General features: G+C 44.3%; 1 protein-coding gene across 3 annotated transcripts in view; it reads right to left on the bottom strand.

Annotated features, from left to right (window-relative positions):
• PDE3A (phosphodiesterase 3A) overlaps positions 1-24,143 on the bottom strand; it is a 344,532-nt gene that overhangs the window by 5,088 nt on the left and 315,301 nt on the right. For 2 of the 3 annotated variants that reach the window (XM_082254264.1, XM_082254265.1), the window contains exons 14-15: positions 23,054-23,215; positions 14,936-15,239 (exon numbers count right to left, since the gene is read on the bottom strand). In XM_082254264.1, coding sequence (XP_082110390.1) covers positions 14,936-15,239; positions 23,054-23,215 — 466 coding nt within the window. The remainder of the gene's footprint in view (positions 1-14,935; positions 15,240-23,053; positions 23,216-24,143) is intronic. The other variant, XM_082254266.1, reaches the window with a different exon arrangement.

Raw genomic sequence — 24,143 nt, 5'->3', positions numbered from 1 at the left:
TACATGCACAAGGAGCGTCCCCTCCCCTAGGGAACCAGGCTTCAGGTGGTGGTGCTTCTCTATCTTCCTTCACACTTCACAATGTATTTCCCAAAATCATCTAATTCCACTTCCAAAACACAATCAGCTAATATTGATTTTTTAGATCTCACAATACTCGGTCCAAGACAAATAACAAGTGAGATTTGGTACATGGGGGAGAGGGGCGCAACAACAGATGAACCTAGATACATTTAATCTCAAACCCCCTCCCACGAGCACTCCGATAACTCCACGTAGTTAAACATTATTAACCTCACCTCCACTGAATTATCTCAAGTCGAGCTCTGTGTTTTGCAACTGGGCCTGGATTTTTGCCCACTAGATTTGCTTAATGTGACAGAGACAATTAAAGATCTATATATTTTCAAATGCAATCTAACCTTTAAATTTATTTTTGACAAGGAGTGACAACATTTGCACTTAGAGAAAGAATTAACTGACCGTACCATGCACTTTACGATGGCGGAGTTTCGGGCATTCCGAGACCTCATGTTACAATACGAAGAAGGAGCTACAGAGGATGATTCATCCTCCACCCCCCATGATTTGCAGGAAGGGGTGCTCTCAAACACGTTTTCTACTAATCAAACTCAACCTGTACCCGTGCCTCCAAAATCCTTTAAATCGAGATCACCAAATTTTCTGGACTTAATGACTTGCCTGGCCATCTGGGCCTTCTTACATCGTTCAATTAGGGACCTTAAACACCAGAAGTGGCAGGACACCCCCTCCAACCTTACCCGTAATCAAACCCGAGCCCATGCCATGCGGTATCCCATGCCTAGAACCAATCTATGTGCTATGATGTACTCAGCAATCTTACGGTAAAAACATTTTTCTCCTTCAGTGGTACAGAGGTACATTGGTAAATTCGGAGAACTGGTTGGCGCATTTTGGGAGGGCCTAATCGGTTGAGACACATTTGAATATACCAATATTAAATTTCCACGCACCCCCACTTTCTATTCCCTCCCTAAAACCCATAAAAACCTAGGGCCCCCCCAGAGACACATTATCTCTGGTATTGGCTCGCTAACAGAGAATGCCAGTAAATTTGTTGATACCTTATGCCCCATGTTCTAGGCCTGCCATCTTGTATATGGGACACTACCAATCTTCTTGAGTACATCAAGGGTATTCAGATCCCTCTGGACGCCCTGCTCATGGCTGTTGATATTGAGGCCCTGTACTTGAGTATCCCCCTTAACCACTTTACCACCGGAGGATTTTCCTGCTAAAAGACCAGGGGTTATTTTGCGATTTTTTACTGCGTGACTTTAACGGACAATCGCGCGGTCGTGCGACGCTGTACCTAAACGAATTTCACGTCCTTTTTTTCCCACAAACAGAGCTTTCTTTTGGTGGTATTTGATCACCTGTGCGATTTTTTGATCACGCGCTATAAACAAAAAAAGAGCGTAATTTTTGCAAAAACAACAATATTTTTCACTTTTTTTTATATGAAATTCCCCCAAAAAAAAATGTAAAAATCAAAATTTTTTAAAATTTTCGGCCAATTTGTTTTACGCTACCTATGTTTGGTAAAAAAAATCGCAAAAAGCGTATTTTGATTGGTTTGCGCAAAAGTTATCGCGTTTACTAACAAAGGGAAAGATTTTTGTCATTTTTGGTGTTTTTTTTTTTAACGAGTAATGGCGGCGATCTGCGATTTTTTTTGCGGTACTGCGACATTGCGGCGGACAGATCGGACCCTTGACTGACATTTTTGACACTTTTGGGGGTACCAGTGACATTACTGCAGTAATCAGTGCTATATATATGCACTGTTACTGCAAAAATGACACTGGCAGGGAAGGGGTTAACAGTATTGGACAGGGAGGGGTTAAGTGTGTCCTAGGGGCGTGATTCTAACTGTGTAGGGACATGGCTACTAGTGTAAAAACAAAGATCAACAGTTCTACATAGTAGAACTGTTTGATCTTCACTTTTACACAGGGAGAACTGACAGGTGGCTTGTTTACACAAGCCGCTCTGTCTTTCTCCCGCTGTAGCGGCGATCGTAGTGTGACCGGCGGACATCGGGTCCGCCAGTCACACTCCCGCACTCCTCCGTGAACGAGCCGAGGCGGGCGCGCGCCTCGGCGGGCGCGCGCCCGCCCGCTATTGGCTCTGGAAGGAGTGACAGGCGAGCGACGTAGACCTACGTCACTCTGCTTTGCCGGGGCCGACTGCCGCAGTAAATATACTGTGCGCAGTCGGCAAGCGGTTAAGCGGGGCATCCGGATGGTTGAATTGATGGAGCAAGACCAGTCAATCTGGGTCTTAAATGCCTTCATTTTAAAACTATTACACTTTATTTTGACTAGAAACGACTTTGTGTTTATGGAACAATTTTTTTTACAAATCCAAGGTGTAGCTATGGGGACCTCATGCGTGCCCTCTTATGCAAATCTTTATCTTGGCGGTTGGGAAAGACAGATATTCTCTGAGGATTAGCTATACCATAAACCCACGTCTGGTAACACCTTGTTACATGTATCCAATGCACACCCCAAACCTTTGGTTAACAGTATTCTGTACACGCAGTATTTGCGCCTGCGCAGAAACTGCACCAAAGAAGAAGATTTATGTACACAGGTAAACTCCCTGTGCGAACGCCTCTTACTTGGGGGCTACTCATGAACTAACCTGAGAAAGGCTTTCAATCGAGCGCTACCATCTGTCATGTACCTGGTCCTGAAGCTGAAATGCTGAGATAGCTCTCCTTGCTCAGTGTCCCTGAAGGTGAAAACAGGGAACAGGAAGCCCAGAGAAGCAGGGATTGCCAGATGTGCCACAGATGAGAGATGCAGGTGTGGAGATCTTTCTATATGTGAATACCAGATGAGGTGAGCAGTAGGACCCAGTGGAGCTGATGATGGTGCAGACTGCACACAGCAGGAAACAGGTTGTAGTAGAAGGTGCAGTAAGCAGGATATAGCAAATAGGTTTTGCTGGCTGGAGCAACAGGTAATGACTGCAGGTGGGTACAGCAGGCTGGGTACTGCAGGTAGACACGAAGGCAGATCACAGCAGACAGGGTGAAGCAGGAAACGTAGTCAGAGATGGATGCCGAGATCGGTAAGCAATTGGTCAGCAGACAGAAGAACAGGGACATGGTCAGGCAAGCCAAAGTCATACACAGGACAGGAGGCAAGAGCAGATCCCTGGGCAATCCGAGGTCAGAGCTGGGGGAGGGACAGAAGGTATTCAAGGGCAGGCCAGGTCGGTAACAGGTGATCAGAAGCATAAGCACACACACAGAAGCATGAAGCTGAAGACCAGTCAGCAATGTCCATATGCTGCAGTCACTCTTTTAAAAGGCCAGAGGGCGCCAGGATCTGACAAGCATTGCGTGAGCCAGCACGCACACATCTTTGCCGTAGTGAACATGCATTCACAAAATGTGTGCGCGCATTTGTTCGAGTGCGGCCATATTGGAAATGCCAGGCCTACAGGCAACTCTCCTCCGGCTAGTTTCCTAAAAGTGCCCCCTCCAACGGGCAGCCTCCGGATGCCCAAACGTGATATCTTTTCAGGGTTTCTGTTGAAGAACTCACGCAGCATCTAGGAGCATGAAAATTCTCTTCGGGCTCCCAGGAATTCTCTTCAGGGGGGTAACCTTTCAATTTGACAAGATATTGAGTTTGCCTTCCTCATTTCCTGCAATCAAGAATTGCTTCTAACTCAAATTCAGTCTCCTCGCCAACTGTAACAGGTGGTTGTGGTGCTTCTTCTCTTTCTGGAACACGGTCTCAAGAGGTAGGTTTCAGAAAAGACACATGAAAGACCGGGGGGGGGGGGGGTTGTAAGACTGTGGAAGTTTAAATTCAAAGGCCACAGGGTTTAATCACTCTCCTTATCTCAAATGGCCCAATGAATCTTGGACCCAGCTTCCGCAAAGGGCAAGGGAGTTTCAAATTAGCCGTAGATAGCCAGACCCTGTCTCCAACTTTCAAAACTGGATTCCCCCTCCTCTTCTTATCGTAGTGCCTTTTATAATCCTCCTGAGCTTTTGAAATGGCCTCCTTAAGAACCTAATAGTTGGTTAGGATGGAGGTTAATCTGTCTTGAACTGCAGGCACAGGAGTTTCAGGCGACACGCCAGGTAGAAAGGATGGATGGTGCCCATAGTTGGCCCAGAATGGAGTCTGGTTGGTGGCAGCGTGAACTGAGTTATTGTAGGCAAATTCAGCACAGGGTAACAGAGATACCCAATTATCTTGTGAGAAAGTGGAAAAACACTGAAGGTACTATTCCAAGGTTTAGTTGGTTCTTTCCGTCTGGCCATTGCTTTGGGGGTGGTAGGCGTCAATGTCTAAGGCTCTGCAAAGAGTTCTCCAGAATCTGGAGGTAAATTGTTCCCCTCTGTCAGAGACAATGTTTCTGGACATGCCATGAAGCCTTACTATCTCCTTTATAAAGGCATGGGCTGTGTCTGCGGCGGAGGGAGTGCCCATCATAGGTATAAAATGCGACATTTTAGACATTCAGTCTACTATTACAAAAATGAAAATGAATCCCTCAGAAGGGGGTAGATCAACAATGAAGTCCATGGACAGCATTTTTGGGAGCAAGGTCTGGGACTGGTAATGGTCTTAACAGACCCCAGGCTTTAGTGTTACCTCCTTTGCTTGGAAGGCAAGTTGTGCAGGAACCAACATAATCTTTGCAGTCCTGACTCAAGCCTGGCCACCAGAAGGACTGTTGGACAAGTTCAATGGTCACGTGTACCCCAAAATGACCGGCTAGCTAATGATCATGGCATGCTTTAAGGACTAAAGTCCTGGTCTCTTGTGGTACAAAAATGTTATCGTTATGCCAGAAGAATCCATCTTGCCTCCTTTAAAAAGAAGAATCTTCAGTTTCCGGGCATTGGGCAGATGCTTGCTGTATGGCTGACTTTAGATCAGGTAGTAGTAGTAAAACATTTTGGGAGGACAGGATTGTGCTGGAACATTCGAAAGAGAGAGCGTTCGCTTTGCTATTCTTGGACTCCGGTTGATAAGTAATAGGAAAGTTAAACCAGGCAAAAAACAGGGCCCACCATGCTTGGTATTCCAAATTCTTGTGATCGGTAAAGATCATCATAGGTTGGTCTGCACCCTCCAGCAGGTATCGCCATTCTTCTAAAGCCATCTTGATGGCCAACAGCTCCCAGTCACAGACATCATAATTCTTTTCTGCTTGACTTAATTTTCTTGAAAAGAAGGCTACTGGGTGGAGCAAAGCTTTAGGCCCTTGACGCTGTAATAAGATTGCTCCAGTAGCAACTTCCGAGGCATCTACCTCCAGGACGCAGGGTAGAGTGAGTTCTGGGTGCTGTAATACTGGAGCAGAAGTAAACAGGGCTTTAAATTTATCAAAGACTTCCTGGGCCTTGTGAGACCACTGAAATTGAGAGTAATGTCGTGTCAGTTCAGTGATGGGGGCTTTGATGACCGAGAACCCTCTGATGAACCTTCTGTAGAAATTAGCGAATCCTACAAATATTTGGATCCCTTTTTTATCCACTGGGGCAGGTCACTCAAGAATAGAAGACACCTTCTGAGGTTCCATGCCGATTCCATTGGTGGATATTATCAACCCCAGGAATTGGATAACTTGTTTCTTGAACTCACATTTCTCTGCTTTTGCATAGAGTCCATGTTTTCTAAGGGTAGTTAAGACTTTCTTCACATGTACACGGTGTAGTTGGGGTGATGCAGAGAAAAAAAAAAAATTATCAGGATAGACAATCAGGAAGTAATCCAGGTATTCTCTAAAGATGTAATTTTTCGAAATGCCGGAAAGTTGCCAGGGCATTACATAACCCAAAGGGCATGACAAGATACTCAAAACGGGTTCGGAAAGCTGTCTTACACTCGTCCCCCTCTCTAATCTGGACTAAGTTATAAGCACCCCAGAGATCTAGTTTTGTAAAAACTTGGGCTGTCTAAAATCTTTGAAAGAGTTCTGGTAATAGGGGAAGCGGATATAGATTTTTAATGGTAATTTTACTAATTCTCTGTAGTCCACACAGGGCCTAAGTTTTCAACAAAGAAGATCCCCTGCTGCTGTTGGGGAAGAGGATGGATGAATAAATCCTTTCTCTAGGTTTTCGTCAATGTAGAGACGTAGAGCTTCCAATTCCATCCCGGATAGCGGGATTATTTGGCCAAAGGGAATTTCTACACCTGGAAGCAATTTTATGGGACAATCATAGGACCAATGCGGTGGCAAGACATCGGCTTTCTTCTTATCAAACATGTACAGAAAGTTGTGGTAACTTGACAGGGCAGCCTGGCTGCTGTCAGATACTGGTTGAACGGTCATGCAACTGGAAGAGCTTAGGGACTAGGGTACAAAACAATGTTGGTGGCAGTAGGCAGAGGAAAACATGATCTCCCCCTTAGACCAGTTGATCCTGGGGTTATGGGCTCGCAGCCAGGGGATGCCCAATATCACAGGAAACATGGGGGAGTAAAGGGCATCAAAGCACAGGAATTCCTGAGGTTCAGAGTCAGTTATAGTCATAATAGGTTCAGTCCCTTGGATGATAGACCCCGACGTGGGGATGGTGCCATCTGCCAAGTGAACAGTAAGGCTCAGTCTTTTAGGTCTAAGCGGAATCTTTAATTTCTTGACCAGAGCAGGGTCTAGGAAGAAACTGCAGGCACCGGAGTCATTTATGGCCTGAAACTTGATTTCCCGATCCGCCACCTGTAATGAAATGCATGGAATGAAGTGAGCCGGATGAATCCCGGAGACTGGAGAGTTAGCAGGGCAAGGAGGCCGGGGCTTACTGGGTCTAACAGGGCAATTACGAAGAAAATGTCCAGGCCCTCCACAGTAGAGGCATAGGTTGGCTTGCTGACAGCGTGTCCTTTCTTCGGGAGTTAGGGTAGAAAGTGTCAGTCCAATCTGCATTGGTTCCCCTTCCAGAGGTGTTAAGGAAGAAGAGGTAACGGGCGTAGAGTGGATTGCTGGGGGAACCCTGGGTAGCATCCAGGTATGTCTGGAGGACTGAATTTGTTCATTTTGTCACTCTCGCAGTCGGCAATCAAGCTGGATGGCCAGTTTGATAAGGTGTTCCAGAGTGGCAGGGGCATTGACTCGAGCCAGCTTGTTTTTAACCTCCCTGGCGGTATGATTATGTCTGGAATTCTGTACCAAAAGCGGTACAATTATTTTCATGGAAATTTGGTGTTATGTATTATAGGCCTACAATTCTTAGTAATTACTGACTTAAACCTGAGCAAAACAAGACTCTAGTAGACATCCCAGATGTGATAAATTTTGAAACACAAAATCATGAATTATAATCTCATAAATAATGTAATTTTATTCAATAATGCAGTAAATAAGGAAATTTGTCAAAGAAAGAAAATTCAATACACATGCTGCGTGTGATAAATCTTGAAACAAGGAACTACACAAAGTCCAACGTCACAGTCAGGACAATGGAACCTGGTTTCCTTTCGGACTTTCTTTCCATTTCTATCGCGTTTCGAGCAGCAAACAACACACATGCTGGTTGGTGCTGCCTTTTTTGCAGTTGGCGGAATATAGTCTGCAAAGTGACGGCCGGTCAGACGCTCTGGGTTGACCACGTCAACAGCGTGACGTCCAGGTCTATTTTCAACTCCTGATGGTGTCTGGTACTTTGCAAAAATCTGCTCAGCCACCTTCAAGACAAACTCGGAATGAGCAAGAGGGTTGTCACTGTTGGCTTTGTGCAGGATGTAAGCGTTCCATAGACATTGTTCCAGAAGATGTCTAAATATTTTTTTATAGTATTTTTTTTGCTGTTTTCGTACAGCGGGATAGAAGGTCATGGCCTGATCGGCTCTGTCGACGCCTCCCATTGTTTTGTTATAGTCAATTACGACCTGTGGTTTCAGCACATCTGTCCCACATTTTGTATGGACCGTGGCAGTGGAGGTAGTGTGAACAGTGCTCATAAGACACACATCCTTCTTGTCTCGCCATCTCATTGCCATCATCTTACCCTTCTCCCAGGCAACCATTTCTCCGGTTTTTAGTTTTTTTTTGGCAAAAAAAGATGGCATGTTTCGACGGTTAGTCCGAACGGTACCATATGCGTCGGTTCTATTTTGTAGCAAAACATCATATAGTTCCGGGGAGGTATAGAAGTTGTCCGTGGTCAAACAATATCCCTGGTTCAGCAATGGCTCCAGAAGTGTCAGGACGGATGATGTGGCCATCCCATAGCCGCTGTACCTGGGGTTGAATTTAGTGCCTTTGCCGGAGTAAATTACGGAATTCCATATGTACCCCGTGGATGACTCACAGAGCATATATGATTTGATGCCAAACCGCGCTCTTTTGGATGCGATGTACTGAATCCAACTTAGGCGACCCTTGTAGGCCATCAAACTCTCATCCACGCTGACGTCCCTTTCTGGCACGTAGGTCCGCTGGAAATTGCCCACAATAAGTTGCCATACCTCCCAGATCTTTTTCAGTTTGGGCGCAGGATGCGTGGCCTCATCAAATTCCTCATTGTTTGTGAAGTGGAAATACTTCATAATCAGGGAGAAGCGATACTCAGACATCACGGTGCCAAAGAACGGAGTGGCCAGTAACCTGTTGGTGGTCCAGTACCATTTTTGGAACGGTTTCCCCACCAACCCCTGAAGAAAGAGGAGTCCCATAAACAGCCACATGTCCTCTTTCGTTACCGGTTCCCACCTTCTGCTTCGGGAAAGCCTGGCATGCAGCGTAGCGGATTGCTGCTGTTGGTAGCGATTCGTCTCTGTGACAATTTTTTCCATTACCTCCTCAGTGAGGAATAATTGCAGGTAGGCCAGAGGATTGTCACGCTCGACATCTACCTTCATCCCAGGTGATCCGGTGAACGGGAATCTTGGGGGGCGCTACCTGGTCCGCATCGCAATCAATAGCGCACCAAGTGCGCACATCGCTCAGGTCAGGGTCATCGCCGTTGTCACTTGCCAGATCCGTGTCAGTGTCAGACGACAAATCACCGCATGACTTCCGCGAGCACCTCCGGGTCGCTGTCACTCAGCTGGTCCAAAAGCGCTTTAGACTGGCGCTTTTTTGATGCCATAATATATTTTTTTTTTTGGGCACAAATCACAAGTATACTGTAAGAAGGGGCACTGTACTGTCAGATGTGTAATTATCTGTGGTGATACAGTGTAATCCTCTCAGATTACAGTGTATCACCTCTTTTATTTGGTTTCACTTTCAAATTTCCCGCCCAGTTCCGCTCCGTGCGCCGCCTCTGCTCGCAGGGAACGGATTTAGAAAGTCAGACGCCGGTCACCCAGCGATCGGAGCGAAGGACATCGCTGGATCGCCGGGACAAGGTAAGTGAATTGCCTCTGGGAGCCAAGGGGGGCTCTGCTGGCACTCTGCAATTCTACCCCGAGCGTGACTCGGGGTTACCGCTCCTGATAGGAAAAATCAACCCCGAGTCATGCTCGGGATTACCGCCAAGGTGGTTAAGTGCTTCAGATAGGCCAATCCGAAACTGGTACTTTAATGCGGCCTCTTGCCAGCCTGTATCTGCTGACCATTTGCGGAATTCAACTGTATAGTCCTCTACAGGCCAGCGCCCTTGTTGGAGTGTGTGTAGGGCTGCCTTGGCCATTGCCATCCGCTGAGGGTCATCGTAAAGTTGCGACATAGTTTCGAAGAAAGCTAAGCCTAAGTATAGGACCGGGTTTTTTTTTGCTCCATAAGATAATGAGCCCATTTTCTGCTATGTTATGTACCCATTGTAGGTAATTAGGGATCATTTTTATATATTTTTATATGATTTTCTGTAGTTTATTGATGTCCTGGTTACTATTCAAAACTTCTTGATCATATCTAATTAACTTTATTTTCTATGTTGCATACAGTGAGTATATTATTTTTTCTTATGGGGATACTGTTGCTTTAAGATACCTTCACCTACGGATCCATGACGCATGACGCTGACTCAGCCTCCTTCTTTCCTTTTCCTGCGGATGTGTGGTCTTTTGGGCAGGGGCGAGGCACTCGAGGTACACTCTGGACCTCCCCCCTTCTTATGTGAGTTGCAGCTTGTGCCCCCTGGACACTTGACTCTAACCAGAGTGTGCATGCGCAGCATTCGCACATGCGCAGTGTGGAGGATCAGACCCAGGGACGTCACAGACTGACGGCGGTTGGTGTGGAGTATGTTCGCCGAGCTGGGGATTACTTGAGCAGCCATCAGCCTGCTTGAGAGCATGGTGGATGTCAGCCGGGGGGGACGCCAATAGGATTGGAGACATAGGTAAGCTGCTGCTCATGGATATCTCTTTCTTGTTTTTGTGGTTGGGCCTATTGGTCATTATGTATATGCAGCTGGATGTTGCTTCACGTTAACCTGATGGGGATCTATTTTTTCTAGTTCTCCAGGGCAGTGTGGAGCAGTGCATGCCTTAACACTATGAGTCGCTTTTGGCTAACTTTCTCTCCCTGGATCAGCATGTGGGGATAGTATAATCCCCTTGTATCTTTGGAAACATCTGCATATATTTTCTCACCCCCCCTGGCTGCTTGTGATTTGCTTGCTGCACCCAGGTTAGTTTGTTACCAATGTTTATGGGAGCTTGACTCTGTGTTACAAAACCCCTTACTTATAGTATATATATTTATATCCTGTTATAGTTGTTATGCAGCATTAACGCATCCACCCGCAATTGTCCCCCACATCTGCTGTAGGGAAGCGTTGGCTGTACCACCGTCTCAAACTAGTCTAGTGTGTTGGTCTCCAATGGTAAGCACCAGTGCCCCCCTCCCCCATGTACCAAATCTCACTTGTTATATGTCACATACTTGTATATGTTTTTTGCATTTTGTTTTTTGTAAATTATATATATTTTGCTATTGTATTTCAGATATTATCCAATGAGTCCCTCCTGAAGAAGCGGTAAATAACCCTGAAACATGTAGAGAGTACTTGTCCAGTGAGGATCCACTAAGCCTCATGTTTCCCATATTTCAACACTTTTTGTGAATTTTAAATCTATGTGTTCTCTTCTGATATATTTGGATACTTTGTTTTTTATCCTTTTGTATAAAAAAGTATAAAAAAAAAATACCCTTTATTTTTATTCTATGTGTATTGTGTCTGAGGTACCGAGATAGTCCCACTTCCCCTCTTTTGGAGACTGCTAGGGGGAACTGTCTGCCTTCCAATTCTTCACTAGTTATATGGATGATGGTACCCCCAACTGGTATTTCACTACAACTTCACTAGAGGCTCACCCGTAATATATATTTGGATATATAACTGTGAATAGTTTGATAATCTCTGTGCAACATTGCAGAATATGTTGGTGAGGTGTGACCGTGGTGGGACATTAGAGTGCAACCTCTTCTGGTACAAAGATTGATATGTCTGGCTCAGTGTTCTCTGTACAGCACTGCAGAATATGTTAGAGCTATAAAAAATGTATTATAATAATAATATTAATAGTGTGTGACTGTGGTGGGGACATTAAAGTGTAAGCTTCTCTGATGCAGAGAATGATGTGACTGGTTCAGTGTTCTCTGTACAGCACTGCTGAATATGTGAGAGTTGTATAATGAACATTAATATTAGTGTGTGGCTGTGGAGGGACATTAGAGTGTTAGCTCCTCTGGTGCAGAGACTGAAAAGGCTTTAAATGTTTGAGAGCTTGGTGTGTCCTACTTTCTATTAAAAATTGATACTCGCGTAGCTCCTTGAAGCTGTGTTTATGTTAACTGTCCAATCATGTGCAAAAGCAATTCCAATATTTGTAAAATATCACTGAATTTAAATGGGTGTTCAATATGCAAACAGGTTCACTTGTGTATGTGTCTTCTCACCGTCAATAAGCAGTACAAAGTTGAATGATTAGAATATACAAAAAAACTTGCAGCAAATTTATTATTACCTACATATTTCTAAAAGTCAACACTAAGTATTAAATATGATTCATTAAAAATCATGGGCCTTAAAAGGTAAAAACAAGCACTGACAAGGACTTCCTCTTCTCTCAGTCTCCAGGATCCTTGTTAGGCCTCCCTCCTTTGTATCTGGCCAGTACACACCCACATTTATTACGTAGATAAATATAAAATATTGTATTCAAAAGACTATGTAAACCCAATATTTCATATTTCTGATTTGGGCCTGCTGTACCACGAACTTGTATAAAACCACATTCTGTTATCATAATTACATAGTTACATAGTAGGTGAGGTTGAATAAAGACAACAGTCCATCCAGTTCAACCTGTGTAGGTGTGTGCGGCTGTAATCATCTCACATACCCCTGAATGTTCTGACCCTTGAGATGTACGTCTAATAGTCTTTTGAAAGCCACCATACTACCCGCAGAAACCACCTCTTGTGGTAGAGAATTCCACAATCTTGTAGCCCTAACAGTAAAGAACCCCCCACGTTGCCTGAGGTTAAAACGCTTCTCCTCTAATCGCATTGTATGCCCCCGAGTCCTCATGCAATCCCTTCGACTGAACAGCTTTTTTTTAAGCCGAGATCCCCATTGAGATATTTAAAAATTGCTATCATGTCCCCCCCGTCTCTTCTCCAGGGAGAATAAATCAAGCGATCGCAGACGCTCTTCATAATCAAGGTCCTCCAATCCCCTAATCCTTATCTGTGTATTGCTTCCTTTATGTGAAATCCCTGCTGTTCCTGACAGCCCCTCTGCTTTCCTATTGAAAACTGACCACACTAGGCAGAAGAGCACAACCTGGTCAGTTCTCCAGCTACATCATGGTTTGTGTGATCTGGATCTGCTGAGAGAGAGGCTTGGTGTATACGGAGTCTGTGGGTGTGGACTCCCATATCTTACACATAGCAAACATATAAAACAAAATTCCAATAAACAAAGACAATCCACTTCAACTATACTACCTCCTCCACCCCTACTATCCCCCCTCCATCTGAAACACCATCTCTCCCTGTACTGCCACCCTCCACCTGTACTACCTTCTCCACCTCTAGCTTGGTGTGTACAGAGCTCAACAGATGAAGCTTAATCAGAAATCCAGGCAATTTTTTTTTAACGTGCAGTGGGGCTGTGCCCAAACTACATGGGTTAACTGCTCATTTTGGTCTAGGGGTTTGGAGAGTCTAGATATACTCAACTAATCCTCCGATACTTCCAGCGCAATGTGCTTGGTCCCTTTGGCTCTTCTCCCCCTGAGGTCCAGCGGTCTTGTGCGGTGGACTATTCCTGGCGTCATCATGACCATAGACGGGCTCTGGAAAAGAAGACGTCAGGAACAGTCTACCGCAGGACATGGGGTTCCCCCCTAGAGAAAATGAGCAGTTAACCCATGCAATGCAGGTACAGATCCACTGCATTGGGAAAAAAAGTTTTGCCCAGAGTTGGGCAGTAAAGATACACAACATTTTTGAGTCTGTATATAACCCATTATGCGTTAAGAATTTTGAGTCATGGAACCTCCTATATGTAAGGAAAGATGTTATACAAATAGCAAACAAAATTCCAGTAAACATATAAAACAGTTTACTTTACAAATTTAAACATTAACCCAAATCAAAGAGTTTAAAGGGGAAGAATCATTGCCAAGAAGCGGTGAACAGGGAACCTGATACTAGGAGAGTATGTCAGAGGATACTTTGCTAATACCCCCTCCACCTCTATACCAAAATCACCCATACTATCCCCTCCAACTGTACTACCCCCTCCACCTGTACTACTTTCTTCACCTATACCTCTACCACTTACTCCACCTGTACCACATACTCCACCCATACTATATTTTCCCCCTCTACCAAATGTGCTACCTTCTCCATCTGTATCACCTCCGCCTGTATTACCTTCAAACCCACCATCTACTCCACCTGTGCCATCCCCTTTACCTGTACTACCTTTTCCACTTCCACCACCTATTCTACCTGTACTGCCTTCTCCACTTGTAGATAAAAAAACAAAAAATCAATCTGCCCATGGCAGCCATTTCTGTAAAAACCTTAGGAAGGATCTATATGTAAACCTCCAGCAGAGCTCTTATCTCTCTCCAGACCATGGATACTGGGAAGATGTATTCAGATACTCCACCAGTAGGATATATAAACCAGATACTCCACTGGGAGGATGTATTCAGATAATCCACCTGTACTACGTTTTCCACGTTTACCACCTACTCCATCGGTGCTACCTTCTCCACCTGTACCACCTCCACCTGTATTACCTTCAAACCTACCAACTACTCCACCTGTGCCATCCCCTCCACCTGTACTACCTTCTCCACTTCTACCACCTATTCTACCTGTACTGCCTTCTCCACTTGTAGATAAAAAAACAAAAAATAAATCTGCCCATGGCAGCCATTTCTGTAAAAACCTTAGGAAGGATCTATATGTAAACCTCCAGCAGAGCTCTTATCTCTCTCCAGATACTGGGAAGATGTATTCAGATACTCCACCAGTAGGATATATAAACCAGATACTCCACTGGGAGGATGTATTCAGATAAACCACCTGTACTACGTTTTCCACGTTTACAACCTACTCCATCAGTGCTACCTTCTCCACCTGTACCACCTCCACCTGTACTACCTTCAAACCTACCAACTACTCCACCTGTGCCATCCCCTCCACCTGTACTACCTTCTCCACTTCTACCACCTATTCTACCTGTACTGCCTTCTCCACTTGTAGATGAATAAAATCATTCTGCCAATGGCAGCTATTTCTGTAAATATCTAATTCAAGATCTGTATGTAAACCTCCAGCAGAGCTCTCATTTCTCTCCAGACACTGGATACTGGGAGGATGTATTCAGATTAGATTATGAAATCAAATTTCCTCTTCAGTATTATAATGATTACAATGACATCCGTACATTCTATACGTAGGGAGGTGACAGACAGATACAATGAGAGGTTCTTACCCTTCCCTGAACTTATCCCCCAAAAGGCATCTCTGAAACAACAGAAGATCTGAGAGGACATACTTGTTATCGTTTCTGAGGCATCAGATGTTTCCTCCTCTGTAGTATCGGTATCTTCATCCGTATCCCCAGACTCATCGCTGTCCTCAATCCATTTGCCTGGCATCAGACCCGACGAGTCATATGAGTTACACAAAGGCCCCACAATGTGAGTAATGAATGATTCTTGAAGTTTGGCTAACTGGGGGGCTGAGCGGTCCATGAACGGGCTAATGGGGAGGCCGAGGCTTGCCTCTTCATCCCCCTATAGAAGACAAAAGAGATGTCCTGAAACAACCACATCATTTTCCATCATTCTCAAAGTGCACCTTTGCCTAGACTATAGACATAAAACTAAACTAAAAAAATGTTCTTTAAGAAACAATAAAAGAGCTTTAAAACAAGATGTCTTTGTTTTCTAAGTCACTTTTTGCCATGTGGAGTACAACATCATTTCTTGTATACTAGCATTGTGATTATATACTTGAGGTTGTTGAGATGTATGTGTTTTCTGACCACTTAATATTGGCAATGATTCTTATGTTTTGTTCTTTTCTTGTTTTTTGGAAATTAAAATTAAGATTATATATACAAAAAAAAACAACAAGATGTCTTCGATACTCCCAGCTACTTTTAGTCTCCATTCACACTACTGTAGCATAACATCAAGCGTTGCACATATGCACATTTTTGCGTAGGGTAGCCAATTCATCTTTATGGAATGCTCAATACGAGACAAACATGGCAACAAAGCTCATGTAACTTTTTGAGCTTGGAACTTTGTGGTTTTTAACCACTTAAGGACCAAGCCTATTTCTGACACATTTTGTTTACAAGTTAAAATCAGTATTTTTTGCTGGAAAATTACTTAGAACCCCCAAACGTTATATATATATTTTTTAGCAAAGACTCTGGAGAATAAGCTATAACGTGGACCCCTGCCTTTTTCTTCTCTTTCTCTTCCTTCTTTCCTCATCTCACCTTTTCCTCTTATATTTTTCTTTGAGTTTTGTTGAGACTACACATACTCATGTATGATAGTAGCCACTGTGATGGCTGTTCCAATTATTTCTATTATACCTTTGTGCACCAAATACCCGCTTTGAACATTGTACTCGTGTTTTTTAATGTTTTCTCTCTATATTATCTGTTCTCAACTAAGGAAAAATAATAATAAAAATTGTTATTTAAAAAAAAAAAAAAACTGTATATTTCAACATAACTATTAGGGTCCCGTTTGCTCCTGAGTGATTTTCTGCTTGAAGCTTGTAGCTTTAAAACGCTCAACAAGCCAAACCCCATTCATTTCAATGGCCTCTGTTCAGATCTGAGCGTTCTGTCGCCTGAAGCAAAATGCCTGTTACTCAAAAAAGTTAATGAGCTTCTTTTTGGCAGATTACAAGCATTTTTTGGCCCCATAGACTTCAATAGAAACGCCTGACTTGAGCGTTTTACGAGCATTTTGTCGCTCATTTTCTGCTCAAACAGCAGCCCTACACCCCTAATTTACTCTCCTTCTCCTCCCCCTAGTGCTTTCTACAACACAAACAAAAATGCCTGAAGCTGTAAAATGTTTGTAATATGCATCTAAAATGCTTGTAATAAACTTCTAAAAATGCTCAAAAACTCTTAAATAAAAACACCAGTAAAGGTGTATCATTATATCCAGATAGATTATACCATGTTTTTTCCAGGACAGATTGGGCTTTCATTTGGTGACAAATTGTAATAAATATATAGATATTCTTAACTATTAAAGAAAAACTGGCCCAAAATAGTACAAAAAAAATATTATTTTTGAAATTTAGTTGTATATTTCTTGCTATTACCATAATCTACCACAAAGAACAACCCAATTCTCCTACTCCTGGATCACTCATCAGGATAAAGGTAAAAATGGATGAGGCAAAATGCTGTCAAATTCTTGAGGAACGCTCTCTGCCAGAAAGTTGTCAGTGGGAAGAAGTTTTACCTTCCTACATGACAATGACCCAAAGCACACAGCAAAAATGACTACACAGTGGTTGAAGTAGAAAAAAGATGAATGTCCTTGCATGGCCTAGTTAGAGCCCAGACTTAAACCCCAATGAAAATCTGTGGAATGACTTGAAGACTGCAGTCTACAGTCACCATCAAATTTGACTGAACTTGTTAAGTTCTTCAAAGAACAGTGGGCAAATTTTGCAATGTCTACATGTACAAAGTTATTAGAGACATATCCTAACAGACTAAAGGCTGGAATTAAAGCCAAAGGTGGTTCAACAAAAAACTGACATAAGGGGGTGATTCTTTTTCCAAGTGATTCTGCTTTTAAATGTTTTTGAATTATTTTTTTTAACATGTTTGGGTTATATTTTTCCCTTGGATGTTTTATATTGAACTGAGTAAATACAGGTGGGCAAAACAAAAACAGCTGCAAAGCAACAAAATGTGATTATTTTAAAGGAGGTGATTCTTTTCTGTACCCACTGTACTCTGAATTTTTTCATTTATTTATACAAGTAATGGCAGTGTTCAGCGACCTATAGTGGTGGACCAATGCTGGGTGGGAACTTACTAACTGCCACTGACATCACCAGTGATACTAATACAGTGATCAGTGCTAATACTATACACTATCACTGTACTAATGACACTGGCTGGGTAGGGGGTTAACATCAAGGGGCAATCAATGGGTTAACTGTGTGCCTAACAAGCGTAATGTGTGTATTATGTAATGCTTTTACTAAGAGATGTGGCTGATTTTTCTCCCTGCAAAAATTAGCCACATTTCTGCTCAGTGTACAGAGCCCTGTTTTGTTAGTAAATCATTGACCAGGACCTGCTGATTGGCTTGTGCTGTACCGAATCACAGCACAGATGGGGCCAGGGGAGGACTGGGCCAGGGGGCAGGGGGGCAATTGCCCCCCGGGCCGCTCTGATGCCCCGTGAAAAGGCTGCACCGCTTCTGCCACAGACATGCCTAAATGATTCCTGGTGAAGAGAAGTAAAAAGTCCCCACTGCTGACCTACTGAATGCGGGATAAAGACAAGGACAGGGCACAGCCCTCCCCCTAGCATGGAAAGTGCAAGCTGTGTTTGAGCAGAGGCCGGTTCTATGCCCCACTGGAGACTTCCCTCCCCCAACCGAGCTGTCCCAGCTTCCCCCAACTGCCCACTGCTGGCCAGGTCGGGAACCCAGATTCAGCCGGTGAGTAGCGAGTACCTGGAGCTGAGCTTTAGCATGGAATGGGGGGACAGGAAGAGGCCGGGAAGAGGGAGAGTGGAAGGGGGGCCGAGTCGCGGCACTATGGGCTTCTGGTTTGTACTTGCCCCCTGAGCTAAAAGTTGCCAGTCAGCCCCTGGATGGGGCGGTGGGAGAGAATGCGCCCCCTACCTGGAAATGTACATGATCAAGCGCAGTGGGGCCACCCTGCTGCAGTAAAAAGGTGGTGGGCGATCCACAAGTGGTTAAGTACAGATACTGTTCTACTACTAAGCCATGCTGTTGTCATAGATGCAGATTAGAATTGTCCTGCTGAAAAAGACGTTGTCTGGATGGGAGCATTTGCTGCTCTAAAACCTGGATGTATCTTTCAGCATTGATGGTGCCTTTCCAGATGTGCAAGCTGCCTATTCCATACACACTAATATCATCATAGATGAAGGCTTCGTAAATGACTGCTGATAACTTTGCAACAGACCATTTCAAATGTGCTTTAGCCCAGAGAAGACAGTGGCAGTTCTGGAACATGTTCAGATATGGTTGCTTCTTTGAATTATAGATTTTGCATTTTTGGATGGGAAGGCAAACTGTGTTCACAGACAATGATTTTTGGAAGTATTCCTAAGCCAGAGGCGTAACTAGAACCTTACGGGCCCTGGTGCAAAAAATCATAAGGGGCCCCCCGGACCCCTGGCCGGGGCCTTTCCCTTCAAGCCTGGGGCTCTTCCTACTGATCCTGGGGCCCTTTATTCTCGTTGCAGGACCCTTTCACAAGTTCAGCAGTGGGCTCCCTTCCTGCCATCTTGGGGCCTCCTCACGGTGGTGGAATGCCAGGGCCTGGTCGCAAGTGTGACCTTTGTGTATTTTTTGGTATTTTAATTGTATTATTTTTTTATCATTTTATTTTATTTTTTACAATGTCACTGACTTTGACTCTGTCCATTCAGAAAAGGAAGGAGCTGGTAAATGACATACGGTATTTACCGACCCCTTCCTGGTTCTCTATTGTGACACATTCCCTGCAGCAGCCGGCAGGAGAGGGAAGGGAGCACAGTGAGGGGGGGGGCAGCACAGTAGGGCGGGGGAACCAGTTGCACACACAGGGGCCCGGAGACAGCAGAACACAAGTGAACTGGATAGGAGGAGTGGTGGGGGCAGCATACAGAGGTACCAATCTCCTCCATTTTCTTCCTGCAGCTACAGGAGAAAAAAGGACAGTGATCTCGCTACATGCTGCCCCTGTCCTTCCTCCTATTCAGGTGTATAGGGGAGCCACACAGGCCCCCTGGAGCATGGGGCCCGGTTGCAATTGCAACCCCTGTAATTACGCCCCTATCCTGAGCCCATGCAGTGATGTTCATCAAAGAATCACGGGTGTCCAACAGTGTGTTTCCGTGGTGTCCCTTTTGCACAGAGATTAATGTAGACTCTTTGAATCTTTGTGATAATATTATGTACTGTAGATGATGATATATTTAAAGTCTTTGTAATTTTATGTTGAGGAACATTATTCTGAAATTGTTTGACAATGTTTAGATGCAGCTTTGCACATATTGATGAACCTCTGCCTATCTTTACTTGTGAGACACTCTGACTCCCTAAGATGCTCTTTTATACCCAATCATGTTAGGGTCCTTTCACACGAACGATCCGATCAGATCCGCCTGTCAGTTTTTTAGGTGGATCTGATCGGATCCTCCATGCAACCCTATGGGGCAGCGGATGTCCGCTGACACCCGCATCCGATCCTGTCCGTGAAATCCGGATGGATGGAAACCTATTTTCTATCCGTCCAGGGGATCGGATCAGATGGGATCGGATGAGAGCGGACAGGCGGTCCGCTCTCATCCGATTCCCCCATAGAGGGTAGCGGGGCTCTGACACCTCCCTCTCCGCACACAGAATGGAGAGGGAGCTGTCACCTGCCTGCTCAGCAGGGATCAGTGTATCGATCCCCTGCTGAGCAGCACGGAGTCCGCCGACGGAGGCGGACCGTGTGAAAGGAGCCTAATACTGACCTGTTCCCAATTAACCTGATTAGCTGTAAAATGTTCTTCCAGCTCTTACCTTGTTAGTACCACTTACTTTGCCAGCTTTTTGTTGCCCTGTCCCAATTTTTTAGCATGTGTTTCTGCCATCAATATCAAAATTACCTTATTTTTTTTATTAAAATAGTACATTTATTCAGTTTAAACATGTGATGTGTTTTCTATTTTCTATTGTGAATAAAATCTGGGTTTATGAGATTTGCAAATCATTGCATTCTGTTTTGACGTAAATTTTACTCAGCGTCCCAATGTTTTTTGGAATTGGGGTTGAAAAAAAAATATTTTTAAAATCCTATTTAGAGCCGGTCCACACTAGCGCAACTTGTCAGGCGACTTGTCAGCCTGACAAGTCGCGCTCCCTCGCAGTCCATTGACCACTACAGGACCCGTTCTAATAGGAGCGACACAAGTCGCTCCGACTTAGAAAAAGGGTCCTGTACTACTTCGGGGCGACCTCGGAGCGACTTGCATAGACTTCCATTATGTGAAGTCCCTGCAAGTCGCTCCGATGTCGTGGTGCATGGGAATGCACAAGTCGCCCCCGAAGTAGTAAGGAGTCGTGTCGCCATAGTGTGAACCGAACCAATTTTGTTGACAATCTTGTCCTCTAGATACAATGTATTCTGTAGATGAAAGAGGAGAAACAACAAAGTGGCAGGCTGTACAGTGACTGGTCAGTGTGATAACCTAGGACAGCGTTCAAGTGATCAAGATCCGATCCTCTCAACTATCGATCACTAGTATGAGACCCTGTTGGTTACAGCTCAGTCTCTGTGCTGGGAGTGCGCTGAGCAATGCGTTCTCAGCACAAACAACGGTATGCACATATGTGGCCCCACAGAAAAAAACCCACATCCATGAGGCCGCATGTATGCGTATGCTCTGCCCAAAGAGGTTTTTGTGAAGTCATTCCTTCTTAGGGATCCTCAAAGATAAAAACAAATGCTCTGTTTTATTCTCTTCTAACAGTTTAGAAACACCTGCTGTATGTTCACATCAGAGGGCTGGCACAATGGCAATAATCTGCTCTCATAGAAAACCCTTTGCCTGTGTTGTAAACTTTAGGCTCCTTTCACACGGGTGCACCGCCCGACGGAGTCCGTTCTGCTCAGCGGGGGATCGATCTGCTGATCCCCACTGAGCAGGCAGATGACAGCTCCGTCTCTGCTCTGTGTACAGAGACGGAGCTGTCAGATCCCCACTGTCCTCTATGGGGAGATCGGATGAGAACGGACTGCCTGTCCATTCTCATCCGATCCCATCCGATCCTCCAGGCGGATGGAAAATAGGGTTTCCATGCGTCCGGATTTCACGGACAGGATCGGATCGGATAGCAGCGGGTGTCTCCACACATCCCTATGGGACACCTGCTGCCCCATAGGGATGTGTGGAGCATCCGATCAGGTCCGCCTGAAAAACTGACACGCAGATCGGATCAGATCGCCCATGTGAAAGGGGCCTTAAAAATGAATTTCTCCACATCGCCAATAGATACAGAGATGAATCATGGCTTGTTTTAAAGTTCTTTATTTGCTTGTTCAGAATATGTAAATAAATGTTAATACTTTATTTTTCATAATCTGGGCACAGATATACTTAATACTATGGTAGCACTGGCCCATGATAACAGAAGATTTTGGGAACTATAGAGGAGGCGACCATGGCAGTCCAGCAGCTTAATCCTCCTACAGGACAGTCGTGTTGCTATACATTATAGTGCCATGTATCCAGCACCAGTGGATTATTGAAAAAATAGAGGGGGCTGACATGATGGTCCAGCAGTGTCATCCTCCTAGCTGTATCCTCTGCTATGTTGAAATGTGTGGGGTAAAGATGGACTGCAGGCAAACAGCTAAAAACAAATATGCAATATGTATGGGGGTTGTTTGACCAGCCAAAGGATTTGAATGTCTGTCCATCCAGTCCTGAGATTTATACGACCTTACCAAACAGCACAGATCTGTTGGGCAGGGCAGTAGGCCTGATTTTATTCTGGTGCAGTTCACTAACATATACAGGTCTTGTCCTGCCTCTAGCCTGTGAATGGACAGTGAAAGGAGAAACAGCAGGCCGATGAGCTAATTTCTCTGTTACTCTGCTCACTCCTATTAGCAGCATGTTCCTCGTTAGCACATGAGCACTGTAGCACAGCTGATTGACTACCTGTTCTGCTCCTTTCTCCTCCAGGTCTAGTTCATAGCACAATTTCTACATTCTGGACGCGTTTCTGCATCACAATTTTTATATGTTTTTGATGCGTTCCAGTGCGTCTTTTCCCCCTTCTTTTTTTTTCTTTATCTCAAATGAGGACAATTGAGGACATGCCCATATCGGTGTGTTTTTGATGCATTTTGCCATGTTCCAGATGCGTTTCATACAGAAAAAAATGCAACATGTTCTACTTTTGCTTGACTGCATTTGAATGCACTGCCCTGGTGTGAACTAGACCCGTTGGAATCCATGTTAACCACTGTCCATACCTTTTTGATGCAGAATAAAAGTGCAACGAACTGCATCTGTTGTGAACCAGCCCCCAGTCTAATTGCTGTCTCCCTTGCCCAGTCTGTGTTCTGCTGTACAGGGACTGCAAGGTGTTAACACCTAGTCAAATTTAGATACATTCACTACTTGTATTTAAATGAATATGTTCAATGATGTATAATGACTACAAAGCTACATTAATTTGCATCTTTCTTATCTGTCTAGAATATATCCTTAATGAAGCCGTTCCATACATCTATCTGCGCTGCTCACAGACTGGCAGAGACCCCCCCCCCTCCCTGTCAATCAGAAGAATAGAATTCAGCATGATTTTGGATCTCTCACCTGCTCATAAAACTCGTTCACGATGCCCTCTGTCCACTTCAGATGTAAATCTTTACATTTGAGGGGTCCGTTGATGTCAGCCAGCTTAATGCACATCTGACAGACCAGCAATCGATCGTTCTCATTAGACCAGTCGATCCCTGGCCCCACCTCCTCGTTCACCTAGAATAGAGGTGAAATTCAGTACACAGACAGATCCTGTTATGGCCGCCATGAGGTACAATCATTACATCAGCGGTATATCAACAGTATTATGTGTTAATTTCTCTCCACACTGCCACAGACACAAACAGGGTTGATTTACTAAAGACAAATAGACTAGGCAAGGTGCAGTTTCACTCTGCAAGTGCAGTTGCTCCAGAGCTTAGAAAATGAGGTAAAGCTTCCCTTTGTAAAGAGAACCCAATCACGTGCAAGGAAAATAAAAAAGACTGCATTTTTGCTTGCACATGATTGAATGATGGAAGTCGGTAGAGCTTCTGCTCATTTACTAAGCTCTAAAGCAACTGCTCTTACAGAGTGCAACTGCACTTTGCAAAGTGCACAGTCTATTCAACCACAAAGTCTACTATTTCCTGGTAAAAAAAGTCAAAGCTAAACTCTTGAAAACAAAAAAAAGAATAGATTTCAATGATCAAATTGTAATTTGTGTCATCAGAATTTTGATATGGTGGGACCTTGATATGGTGGTGATGTGCTGGTGATGTGGTTCCTAGACTGGCACATACCTTAGATTGTAAGCTCCTTGAGGGCAGGGACTGATGTGAATGTACAATGTATATGTGAAGCGCTGCGTAAATTGACAGCGCTATATAAGTACCTGAAATAAATAAAATAAATTACACTATATCTTCTGGGACTGTCCAATGCTCTGTGCTTTCTGACAACAGGTCCTGCAGATCGTTCACAAACTTACGAACATCTCTCTTTTTGACAACGCAACTGTGGTGCTCCTTAATTTAACCCCATGTCCAGTAAGAAATACTGGAAGTCTTTGTTGAAATATCTTCTGAATGCTGCCAGGGAATGCGTCCCCAGCATGTGTAAACTATATCTAGCTATATCGCAATGGTTTGCCAGAGTGAGCGAT

This window comes from Pelophylax lessonae (assembly GCF_965119305.1).
Source record: "Pelophylax lessonae genome assembly, chromosome: 4".
NCBI classification, from domain to species: Eukaryota; Metazoa; Chordata; class Amphibia; order Anura; family Ranidae; genus Pelophylax; species Pelophylax lessonae.
This window is presented reverse-complemented; position numbering and strand designations above follow the sequence as displayed.